Consider the following 13085-nt stretch of genomic DNA (forward strand, 5'->3'; position numbering starts at 1 on the left):
TGGGACAAGATTCTGGCAGTACACAGATTTCCTATCACACTATGTGGAAAAAGTACTGTTTGTGTTTGATGCTTACAAGGAAAGAAAAACACAGCTTGACACGGAAAAGCTTTCATTTATAATACACTGAGCCATGTTTACATCTTGGGAGAAGGTTGGTGCAGCGCAGCAACAAAGCAAAACATTTTTTAAAACATGCACCAAAGGCCACTCAGTGGCTCCAGACACCAAGCTGAGAGCCGCAATAGGAGATGAAAAGTGATGGAATTTGCACTACGGGATTCAGAACTGATAGCTTAAGAAACACAGAACTCCCAAGGAATGGTCTACCTTTCTCGATCCACTTCTGCCCACTTCATCGCTCCTCTGACTGCCCTCGAACCATCCCACACTGAGAGTAAAAACGAGGTTCCAGGAGAAAAAGAACAGGACCTAACAGATAAGGGATAGGAGACACCAGGCTTATTGATGGTCCACCAACACAAGCTTCAGCTGTAAATTTCCCTGTTGAAGGTCCTGGACCAGCAATTGCAAAAGACACGAGGATCCAGGCTTAGTAGCCACAGAAGGTAGAAACAGAGACCACTTATCCTCCAGCAAAGAACTAGCTGCTCACCCTCTTTGGCTTTTTGCACCCAGGTTTTCAACCTTGGCTGCATACTGGAATCACGCAAGGAGCTTTAAAAATTCCTGGTGCCTGGCACCCATCTCCAGAGTTTCTGACATAATGGTCTAGCGTGCTCTCTGAACATTGGAAGTTTTTTGTTTTTTTTTTTAAGCTCACTAGGTGATTCCAACATGCAGTCCAGAATCACTGCTTATGGCTTTACAAGTAGGAAGCAAAGAATAGCCACGTGAGCGAGTGAGCCCTGGAACAGATGTGGTGATGATGAGGACAGTGCTTCTCAATTTAATGTGCACAGGAAACACCTAGGGACCTTGTTCAAATGCAGATTCTGATTCAGTAGGTCTGGGGTGGGGCTTCAGTATCCGCATTTCTAACAGCAATGTCTCCACGTAAGGGATTAGAACAGTTTCTAGCCTCCATCATCTGGCCCCATCCTGGAGAGAGAGGTTCCACAGAAGTGAACGGCACAAATAACATTATGGTTTATGCCAGTTTAGATGAAGTTGAATCCCTTTCCTTCTTCAGCAGTATTGCTCAAGGCACTTTAATTTCATTGGGTAACTCAGAATCGCCATGGAAGACAGTGCTACCCGTGGAAATTACAGTGTGTATGAAAAATGTCCCCTTTATGACACAGCCCCAGCGTGTGCTGGATTTTTGGGTGGTGGTGGGGGGTATTATGGACTGAATGGTGTCCTCCCCAAATTTATATGTTGAAGTCTTAACTCCAGTAACTCAGAATGTGACTATTTAGGGAGAGGATCTATAAAGAGGTCACTGAGTTAAAATGAGGTCATTAGAATGGGCCTCAATCCAATACGAAGTAGTGTCCTTGTAAGAGCAGATTAGGACACAGACATGTACAGAGGTAAGACCTTGTGAGGACACAGAGAGAAGACAGCCACCTGCAAGCCAGGGAGAGGCCTTGAAGGGATCAATCCTGCCAACACCCTGGTCTCAGATTTCTAGCCTCCAGCATTGCGAGAAAATAAAATTTCTGTTTTTAACCCACCCAAGTCTATGGCAGTTTGTTTAGGCAGTCCTAGCAAGTAGAGGGGGGTGGTTTGCATGCCTACTTTTCATAAGTTGTCCAACTTATGCTTGCACCAGTCATTACAGCAGAATTGGCATCTCTATTTCTAGCAGTCCTCCTTCCCTCTTCTAAATGCCTCTCTTTAATTTGTGGTTGGCAGGAAAGCAAGGTAGCCACATGTCAGGCCTTTCAGAGCAGCCCAGTGGTTAGAAGAATAGAGGCTCTGGAGTCAGGCTGTCTGGCTTAGAACCCCAGCTCTGCCACGCACCTGCTCTGGGAGGCTGAGTGAGAACAGCTTCTGACAGAGCAAGCCTTCACGCGTAAGGCAATCTGAGGGACTCACTGAGGAAAGTACATGAAATTTGTGATCCTTCTTTACGATATCTACTTCGGTATTCAAAGCTCCCTCTCCCCACTTTTTTCAGCTCTATTCCAGATAAAAATTGTTGCCTGATTAAGTCACATAAGTATGAGGTTCCTGTGTAAAATTTATCTTTCCCTATGTCCATCCAGCTAGACCAGAACATGTGAGAATGAGCTCCAGAAATCATGTTAAATATTAAAATCAACTTTTACAGAATTTTTTTAAAAATCCTCAACCAAACTTTGAGATCTCAGAGATAAACCCCATTATGTTGCATTCTGGATTCTTTTAACCTTTCAGAGTCTTTCAAAACTCAACTCCAGGACATTTTTTTGAACAACCTTGCCTCCAAAGAAGTCATTGCAGTCCTGGGGCGTTGCTAGGAAGGCAACCTCTGCTCTGCCATGCAGTTTTGCACCACAAGTCGTGAGCCATTTCTCTACAGGAAAACTCCAAAAGGAAACATGGACGCGTTAGCAAAAGCAATACCAAGTGAAAGCAAAGAGAGAAAACAGTTGGAGGGAAAGCCATGGCATGGTCTCTGCATTGGCTTTTAGATGGCCTCTGACCCCTGAGGAAACAGTCCTGGACACAAGATGTTACAAAAATCACATTTGTACATCTGTCAACCTTTGCGAACTTAGTCTGCCTCCCTCTTAATCTCCATTTAGCTGGATCAGTAAAAATGGCTCTTACCAAGGTCAGAAGCTCCCACATGACTTAAACATTTATTTCACCCATCTTCATCTCCACAGGATACTCTTTATTCCTTATCAAATTTTTATACCTATATTTTTCCTCTTTCAGGAAAGATGTTCAGCATTTCTTTTATCTTCCTAATGTGTCAAGTGGTACCTTCCGACAGTTTCTTCCTTTTCCCTTCTCCAAAATACCATTCACAGACTTTGCTTCTTTCCCCTCTTAAAGTCTATTTCTTTTAAGTGTTCTTTCCTTTTCCACCACTTTTTCCCCACACTGTCAGAAGGCATTGCTATTTAGGAGTCTATGAGTTTCATGGACCAGTTGGCATTGTTAAAAGGCAGCTCAGAACTTAAGTTCAAAAGTTTATTGATATATGGTGGATAGTTCAACTGTGTAACGGTATAATAATTTTTAGCCATATAAGGAAAAACATAGTGTTGCAATTCTGATTTAGAGTACCCTTCATTGAAGATGGCTGTTTCTAGATGTGTGTTCCTCAGATAAAACACATACTATCATTTGATTTTTGAATGTGAAGTTTCCCACTGTAGAAATTCAAAACTAACATGTTGAGGTTTATGGAGAGGTGGCTTTGAGTCAAAGCATGTGATAATCAATATGCAAGTCAGAAATTAAGGGAGGCAGGAGATCAGTAATGGCAATCCAAGGATTATTCAACTGGCACAGGTAGGCTTGTCTTAGGAACATGTAGAAAAGCAGCAGTAAGATAGTACTCAACTACTTGCAATAAAATCAGCTTCTTGATAACACTCTGACAAGTTACACTCATTTTGAGTATCCCTTAGGGATGATGACTCAAAAGAGCTCCAGTTCCAGTCACAAAGATGCTCAGGCCAGGAGATTCAAATACTATAAAATAAATAAGGCGACACAAAGGCAAAGGACCCAAAGATGAAGCTGACTAAATGCTCGCCGAGTCACTTCTTCGAGGACTCAGCCTACGGATGAGGTTACATATGGATGGAGAATCCCACTCCTGGTCCTTGCGTTAAGATGACTCTTCAGAAGTTGGCAAGCTTTTGCTGCAACGGGCCAGATAGTAAATATCTGAGGCTTTAGGGGCCAAATAAGGTCTCTCTGCTGCATAGCCGGGTTTTTTGTTTAACATAACCCTTTACAAATGTACAAAGGATTCTTACATCAGGGGTTGTATAAAAACATGCCATGGGCCCTACTTTGCCAATTCTTGCTCCATACCAAACTCCCAGGGCCAGATCCCAGTGCAGAGGGCCCTCCTGGCTTCCCACCTGTTCACTGGGTTAGCAGCTGCCCCTGTCATTCCCAGAGGACTGAGGATGGGGGCCTTCAGCGCAGTAGGGGCAAAGAGAGAACATCCCATAGAAGTGGCCAAGAGGGCAAGGTTGAGAATGGATATGAAGGCTGAAAATGGATGTGGTCCAAGTTTCTGAAATCATCAAGGGCATAGAAAGATGATCTAGCTCATGCTCTACCACACTGAACAAGGCGGCAGTATACACACTCATCCACACTCTCATACCCGCTTGTGACTCACATGGATCACACCTTGATGGGAAGAAGATGCACCCCTTTGCTCAATGGGGATTAAATGTGTAGAGATCATAACACTACTCCATCTCCTATAGGTACTTCAGGATGAAAAATCGTCCAGAAGGGCCAGACACATTTATGATGATAGATCTGTGATGGATTATTAGGAGAATCAAGGAATGGGGGGGGGGGCATGCCCTCTTACTGCACTCTGCTTAAAGCCACTGTTGGAAAATATGAGGTGAACTGGGCCAAGGTATTTGTCCCTAGGGGCCAGTTCTGATACTGCCATCGACCTCACAGGGCACACAGCCAGAGAATTCACCATCTCTTTGTAATGTTTTCACATCCCAATAATTACTAGAAGCAAGAAACTTGCGGCACATGCTAATTTCTTGCTAACACCCCTGCAGAAAAAGGCTTCAGTTACCACCATCCCTGGGTTCTTGTGTCCCTGCCTGGAGCTGTGGGGTTTCTTTTGCTGAAAGGATACAGCTGGGCCACAGGAAATTTCAAGCTCTTAGCCCCCAAAATGCGACATTAATCAGATGTGTGCCAAAAATATCTTAAAAATGTTCCAAAGGACATCTTTGGCTCAAAATGCCTTTACTGAAAGATAAATTGAATTAAAATCCATACATTCCATAAGGGCAGAGGTTTGGATGTTTTTCCTGCCTCATTCACACATGTATTCTAAGTGCCTGGCACTGTGCTCAGCACATAGTAAGGTCACAAGTATTTGCTGAATAAATGAACGAAAATTGTTGGTAAAACTTGAAAGTTTTTCAAATGGCTTCATGGAAAAGGAAGAACCTAGCTTGGCAGAAGAGAAGCTGCAGATGTTACAGCTGTTTACTTTTCCATCCCCCAAACAAAAACAAACGGAGACAGAACGGAGGACCTTTGTTCTCTGGATCTTCAGCAATGCCCCGAACGCAGGCAGACCCGCTAACTCACAAAAGCAGTCAGGGTCCTGCTGAGCAGGGGGTAGCAGGTTTGGGGAAGCTGAACTGGGCACTGACACATAAACTACTGATTGAAATGCAAGCTTTGATCTGAGAAGATACTGTGTCTGGAATAAAGAGTGCTGTTGCTTTTTCCGGGTGCAGCCACCCCAGCCTCACTTAGAAAAGATGAAGTGAGTTAACGCAGAAAGTCAGGCATCAATGGCTACAGGGACAATGAGAGTAGAACTGGACCCGGTTCCAAGGACACACCAGTGAAAGCACAGCTTTTAGGGTTGAGTTCAATTGTTAGTTGTTTCCTATCACTTTGTATTGTTTCTCCGAGAATAAATGGAAAATGATACAGAACTTGAGCTTGGCTGACACCCTCCACCTTCCCGCCCTGTTCTTCAGCTTAAAAAAATAGGAGGGTGGGGCCAGCCCGCTGGCACAAGCGGTTAAGTGCGCGCGCTCCGCTGCGGTGGCCCGGGGTTCACAGGTTCGGATCCCGGGCGCGCACCGACGCACCGCTTGTCGAGCCATGCTGTGGCGGCGTCCCATATAAAGTGGAGGAAGATGGGCACAGATGTTAGCCCAGGGCCAGTCTTCCTCAGCAAAAGGAGGAGGATTGGCAGATGTTAGCTCAGGGGCGATCTTCCTCACCAAAAAAAAAAAAAAAGAGGGTGTGGAAGGGAGCCGGATCCCCTTTAAAACTGCAATCCTCTGCTTCAAGGCCAGTGTCTACAGGGCAATTAGCACTTGGGCAGGAAGGCACACGTCCTCTTCAGGTGTTATGTAAATACCAAGTTCATGGAGTTAGGATACCTGCCGGAATCAGCACCTGTAGCACGTTAGCAATTAAAGCTACACAGCAGGAGCTGGAAACCAAGGAAGACAAGGGTAGCACCTCACAGAGGTGCAGGTAACCTCTGGTTTCTAAAAATGCCTTCCTATAAACAAATACATGGACAAAGAGAAGAGATTAGTAGCTACCAGAGGGGAAGGGGGGTGGGCATAAGGGGTAAATGGGCACATATATATGATGACTGACAAATAACGTACAACTAAAATTTCACCATGTTATAAACTACTATGACTTCAACAAAATTTAAACTAAAAATACATTTTAAAAAAGCCTTCCTCTCTCTCAGCTGGAAAAGGAGGCATACTTGGAGAGCAACAGAAATTCTGGAAGGCCTGAGAGATTTAAGTCAAATCTCGTCATTATTTACTTGTAACGTTAACATATTCATTTCTCAGTCATTCGACAATGTGTATGGGGCACTGTCCAGGCATGGGGTAGCCTCTGAGGATAGTCATAGATGAGGGGACACGTGACCCACGCCCTCAGTGGGCTGACAGTCCAGCGAGAAAGCACAGAGAAACAGAGGTTGCCTCCAGCGTGCCTGTGATTTAGGCAATTCTGCACAAAGCCACCTCCGCCGTACCCTGCTCTGTCCCTCACAACATCATACCACTTCTTCCTTATCGTTAGGATGTGGACAGTTGTCGTGAAGACACAAATGCTTTCTGAAGGGAGGACCACGTGCCCTGAATGAGCCAACAACAATCCACAGAGCTGCCCTCAGTGCCTGTCCTAAGCTGTGTTGCCCACAGGACCAGGAGGCGGCAGAAACGCGAGACCAGAACTAGGCTGAGGACCTGAGGATTTGATTTTTAGACTCCTCTCTGCTAATTAAGACCCTTCATGACCCCAGGCAAGGGGTAAACCTCTAAAATCCTCTAAAAACGGGGTAACTATGCCTTCTGCCTGCCCTTATATGGTCATACACATATGGTACCTTGTGTAGTCAGGTAGGAGGCAGGAAGCAAAGATACACTCTCATTTTCCCCAAGGCTCAACGTTTCTGGGCTATGCTACATCTGGAAAAGCATCTAAAAACTGATGTGTGACTGGTGTATCAACACCCTCAGTGTTTCTGGCTGTGGTCTGAATTTCTTCTTTCAAAAGTGTCTTCTATAAAGCTCAGAACTCAAAACTCAATGAACGCTCTGAGCACCTACTAGGTGCACTCAACATGCCAGACATAGGGAGACGCAGTAGTGGTAGGGAGAGGTGATATTCATCAAGCACTTTCTACATATATCAACTCATCTAATCTTCAAAGAAACGCTGTAACTCCAATGGGAACGTGATCCTCATGTTACAAAGGCGCAAACTAAAGTACCGAGATTAAGAAATTGTTCAAGGTCACAACAATTAAGTAAGTAGAGCTAGGATTCAAACCAGGGCTGAGGTTCCATTATGGTGCATCTTTTGACATCAAAGCCATCTGTAGAAACTCAGAGACCTACCAGATAGTGCCTTCTACAGTCTTTCCTCCAAAACAGCCTTAGCTCCAGTCCCGGGCTCTTAATCTGGTGGTGCTGCTCTAATTAAGTGGCCTTCCTAATTGACTAGACCTCCTCTCCAAATTCTAAGTAAACATCTTTGCAGAAATATCACATTAACTGCCATGTTTCAACAGCATTTGGCAACACTGTTGCATTATCTCAAAGAAAAGTGGGAGTTGCTGCATCCCACGTCATTTCCCATGGGAACAAACCCTAAACAAGAGCAATGTTTAATTAAAGACAACACTGACTGGACAAATACAGCTGAGGGGCAGCTGGGGGCCTCCACTTGGAGGTCCATGAATCACAAAGCTGAAAATCATGGCTAACACAAATGCTTAACGCACTATGTTAAAGAACCACGTTGAAAAACAAAGTCTTCTCTAGCCCGTCAAGTCATACCTAGCTGTTTCCAATCTCTTCTCCATCACTGATAATATAAACTATACGAACTTGAACTCAATCATGCACCACTATGTATTGTTACAATTTCAAAGGCCTTGGTCTAAAAAATCAAGACCTGGGACTGTAGCTTATTCTTTTACGCTCAAACATTTTCTAGGACTAGTTTAAGCTCATAATAGATGCTCAACAAATTCTTCAATGGATAAAAGATTTAATTAGGATGTTTACTTGATACAGCCTTAATAAAAATTGGATTTTCTTGGTGTTTCCTATAGACAAGTGTATTCCTTTTTTCCTATTTTTAAAAAGCTTTTAACATGTCATTTTATTGATACAAGCCCCCATAAAAGAAAGGTGTAAACAAACCTTTTGTTCAAACTACATGATTTGGGAAAGAAGGAAAATCAACTTGTGGGAAAAACTTTAATAGCCATGAAAGGGCTAATGCCATGAAAACTTTATATGCTTTGTTTGGCTATAATAAATTCAGAGTCTAGATAAATCACACACCAACTCTGAAATCTTAACTAGCGGTAAAAGACTGCACCCTATATCCAATTATAATGCTGAGCAAACATGTACTCTGTAAGCTTGTTAAGCTGTCATTGGCATTCACTCAACAAGTGTTTATTAAACTTTGGGTCCTTGACACAGTGCACATTGGGGTAGGGAGTCTCTTGAGACAGACCCTGTGATTAAGATGAAATCCTACAAGAAAGCTATACAAGTATGAACCAGTTTTGTGTATAATATGATAATATAAACTCAATTGTTTATGATAGATCTCAAGGGCAACAGTAATTCAGAAAAACCACTGTGGTCACGATGGATGTTGGAGTTTTCTATCAAGCTGTCTTTTGAATTTATATCTCTCTGAATTTATAGTCTTCTTCCTTACTTAGATCCCAGGATCTAGAAAGTTCAGCTTTATCCTCAGACACCTCAGGGACGATGAAAGGGCCCAGGCTTTGAAGTCAAACAAACCTGGGTTTGAATCTTGGCTCTCATTTGTATCAACTTTGTGACCCTAGGCAAATTTACTTAATCCCTCTGAGTTTCGGCTCCCCCTCCCCTCCATAAAACTGAGATAATACAAATGCTACAGAGGGGCTTTAAGGATTAGAGATAATGTATGTGAAGTGCACAGAACAGTGCTGAATACAAAGTCCTCAGATTGTCATTATTTAATAGATAACATAAGAGGCTCAAGTAGAAAGGGCTGCTTAAGTGAAAACATGTAAAACAAATGTACAAAGGTGGTGGGAGGGGGTTCCAGAACAGGGATTACTCTGAACCCACCTTTTCTCCATATATCACTGTGGTCTCCATAAACTTCTAGGTATAATGGCAGATCAGATTTATTCCTCACATCCACCACGCTCATTTTAGTATTAAACTCATCCTCAATATCAATGATTTTTAAAAGTCACTTGCAGCAAATTCAGAAGTGACTTCCAGAGTTGTTTCACTTGTACTAAGGGCTGTTCACCAAAGCCCTTCTGGTAAAGAGTGGGATTCTATGTCGTCAGCATTCCCGGAGCAGGAGCTCTGCTACTTTACCTACAGCTTAATTAAGGGTCATCGGAGAGTTGAAGGGTCTGGTTTCCTGGAAGGCTGGTCCTTAGTCTTGTTATAGGTTAATGTAGTAGAAAGCGTAACTCCTCTCTCATCTGCAGGGCTCTTCCAGCTACTCTGAGGATCTGTCTTAACCGGTCTGCACCACGACCGTGCAGGACCCTGGTCTCTACAGCAGCACTTTTCCAGCTTTAACACACACCTCATTAACACATAGGTTCTGGTTTCAGAGGTCTGGGGAGGGCCGGAGGCTCAAACAAGCTCCCAGATGATGCCCTTGGGAGCAGCAAGGGTCTACAGGGCCAGGACAATCAGAATCCACAAACCAAGGAACACACAGTATGCTTCCATTCTTGGGGTTCAAAAGCAAAATGGGGACAGCAAGTGCCAGCCAACTGTGTCTCTAAGAAATTACTAAATTACGGAAGTCATACAAAACCAAACGAGTACACAGAACGCTTGACTTCCATCAAGGAAGTAACTTAAGACAAAACCAAACAACTCTTCCTATTCACAGGGACCATTACCACTTTCTCTAGTTGTAAACATCCTCTCCCATTCCTCTCATTCCCCAAAACAATGTTCCTTACTCTTCTCCGACATATAAAATAACCTTTTTGTCAGCCGTCATAAGCTGTTTCTTTTGAGAGCTGTTAATGAAAACACATCAAGACACTGCTAGTGTCTTGTTGAGATTCTTAGTGTAAGAGAAACCACACTGTTTTTAAAAATCTGGAAAAGATGAATGTAACAGCATAACAAGTTAAATCCACTTAGGGTCGGCCCCGTGGCTTAGTGGTTAAGCGCACGCGCTCCGCTGCTGGCGGCCCGGGTTCGGATCCCGGGCGTGCACTGACGCACCGCTTCTCCGGCCATGCTGAGGCCGCGTCCCACATACAGTAACTAGAAGGATGTGCAACTATGACATACAACTATCTACTGGGGCTTTGGGGAAAAAATAAATAAATAAATAAAATTATAAAAAAAAGTTAAATCCACTTAGAACACTAAGCAGGCACCCATGGTTTCTGGAAATTGGACATACATTCTGTAACTGTCACTGATTCATGTGCAGTCTGACCTTCAGGTACCAAACAAATGAGCAAACCATCTCAGGAACACTCTCCATGCTAAATTAGAGGCTTTATACTGCGGTGATAGGAACAGAATGTGTCCTAAGAAACACTGTGGTCTCGTGGCTGAAACACCCGGCTGGAACCAGGCAAGCAATCCTGGTGCCAGCTTCATCAGGTCATTTCAGCAGCTGGGTGACCCTGCTTACCCAGTCAACCTCTAAGTCCTTACCTACTTAACATACTCCTTCCTCCTCTAACTCACCTGTTTTATTCAGTGTTCACAGCCCCTGTCCCAGAAAAGGCAGCCTGTCCCAAGCCCAAGGAGTGACTGTTGATTCAACAAAGCGATCATAGTCATTCCATTGCCAATGACACATATTAAAGCATGGGAGGTGATGTAACTGACGGGCCTTTGTACCACTAAACCGACCAGCCCCAGAACACTTACAGCTGAACCTTTGAGCATGTAAAACAATGCTTTCAGCTGCAAGAAGTGTATGATTGATTCATCTGCTACAACACTATGGATAGCAAAACTTCCTTTTCTTTCGAGTTCACTTTTGAGGATTGCTGTGTTGCCTTGTACATCCCAATATTTATCCTGGCACCCCAACCAGAGTGTAGGATTCCCCAAGACAGAGCGAGTCTGGTGCGAGTGTGTGAGCCCAGCACCTTGAACGGTAACTTTTAGAAGCAGGAAACTAATAGAGGTTTATGGGCTCGGGCCTCCATCTAGTGAGAGCATTGGAACAGAGGCCAATGGTATAAAAAAAGAAATCGACCCCCACACCTCCAAAAGGCTGCAAGCAGGGGAACAGTGATTCCCTCCTTTTGTTGAGAATAAGAACCGCCTGGAGAGCAGTTTTCAAACAGATTCCCGAGGCCCTCCAGGCTCAGTTTTAACCCAGGTGATCTGTGGACCGCATTTTCAAAAAAAACCAAAACAAAACTGTTCTCCTTGTGGCTCAACAATCTTGACGTTTTTTGTTTTCACTCAACACAACCATATCAGCCGCCCGCAATCCTCCCCCGTCCTTTTGCCCACAGAGACCGTGACAGTATTACACTGTGTCCCGGCAGAAGGTCAAAGACAGCCAAGGGCCAAGAATGTCTCTGTTGTTGACTTCGCACATTTCAAAACAAAATGCAAAATCATCTTTGCTATGCCGCACTGTTTACATCCACAATCCAATCCATTTTCCTTACAAACTTGCAACCTCTTCCCCTACGATCCTCCAACACAAGTATTCCAGGGAGCGGTCAACAACTTCAGGATCTTAGGGCACAAACTGTAGGTGCAGGCTCTTGGTTGACTGTCGTTGCTCCAGCCCAGAAACAACAAAGGTCTGCACCAAGGAGAACTCACGAAGCACGTCCCAGCACCACCGCGGCCCCTAGTCCCGGAGCGCGTCTCCAAACCCCTCCTTTGCGGCGCCGCCTTCCCAACCACCCAGGGTGCGCAGTGGCGGAGCCGGCAGAGCCCCGAGGCTTACCTGAAACACGTGGTGAGCTCGCCTGAAGCCTTCAGACACGGGTATTTGGTCGTGGCGATTCTGTTTTCTGAGCAGATTTCTCTGCGAAAAAGTTGGAGAGGCAAGGTCGTTGATTCTGCCCGGAGAGCGGCGTGCAGTGCGCGCGGGGGGATTCCTAGCGCGCGAGGATTGCAGGCATCTGCGTCCCGGCACGCCGAGCAGGCGCTGGTCCCCGAGCGCGTAGCCCAGCGGACTCCGGGGTCAGGGTCGGGGCAGGTGAGGGTCCAACGGAGCGAACCCAGCCCCAGGAGAAAGAAGAGCTGAAGAAGCGGGGCACTGGAGGGCGGCAGGAATGCGGGGTGGGGGAATCGGGGAGCCCCAGCTGAGAGAGTGGAGGCTGTTACCCGGGAGCATAGTTTAATGTCGCCCAGGACGGTTGAGCACTCAGCCCGTGCCGGGTGGAGCGAGGGCGTGCGAGGGGCTGCGGAGGTAGGTGATGGGGACACCGCCGGCACCCCGATAGCCGTGCGCGCACCAAGCAGGGGTTGGCAGCGCTTACCTGTCGCCGTCTTCGGGCTCCTCTCGGTAGCTCCACGTATGTCCCAGCGCCAGGAGCAGCAGCAGCGGACCCAGGCTCCTGCCCAGCTGTCCCCTCGCCGCTCCTCCCCGGCTCGGAGGCGGCGGCACCATCAGGGAAGCTCCCGGCTTCTTCCCGGCGCCGGAGCTCTCTCCCCGCCCTGCGCCCGGCTCCTCCGCGGCCGCCGCCTTCCCTCTCCCCGGCAGGGGGCGCCGGAGGGCAAGGGCGTTTGCGCCACCTGCGCGGGGCACAGGGGTTGGGGGCGTTGTGAAGCTGGGGGGAATCAGGCTGGGAGTCAGGGTGCTGGGTGCAAACTCCCCAGAGAGGTAGGTAAACGGGGCAACTGCGGTGCCCAGACGGGCGAGGGTCGCGGGGTCCAGGTCGTCTCGCTCGGGATGTTCACACCGGATTGACAGATTTGCTC

The 13085-nt window shown here is 46.0% G+C and overlaps 1 protein-coding gene across 1 annotated transcript in view; it reads right to left on the reverse strand.

Moving 5' to 3' along the window:
• CCBE1 (collagen and calcium binding EGF domains 1) overlaps positions 1–12832 on the reverse strand; it is a 232863-nt gene extending 220031 nt beyond the window's left edge. The window contains exons 1-2 of the mRNA XM_058557242.1: positions 12644–12832; positions 12106–12186 (exon numbers count right to left, since the gene is read on the reverse strand). Of these exons, the coding sequence (XP_058413225.1) occupies positions 12106–12186; positions 12644–12774 (212 nt within the window). The 5' untranslated portion in view covers positions 12775–12832. The remainder of the gene's footprint in view (positions 1–12105; positions 12187–12643) is intronic.
• Positions 12833–13085: the final 253 nt, after the last annotated feature.

Source organism: Diceros bicornis, chromosome 16 (assembly GCF_020826845.1).
Source record: "Diceros bicornis minor isolate mBicDic1 chromosome 16, mDicBic1.mat.cur, whole genome shotgun sequence".
Taxonomy (NCBI): Eukaryota; Metazoa; Chordata; class Mammalia; order Perissodactyla; family Rhinocerotidae; genus Diceros; species Diceros bicornis.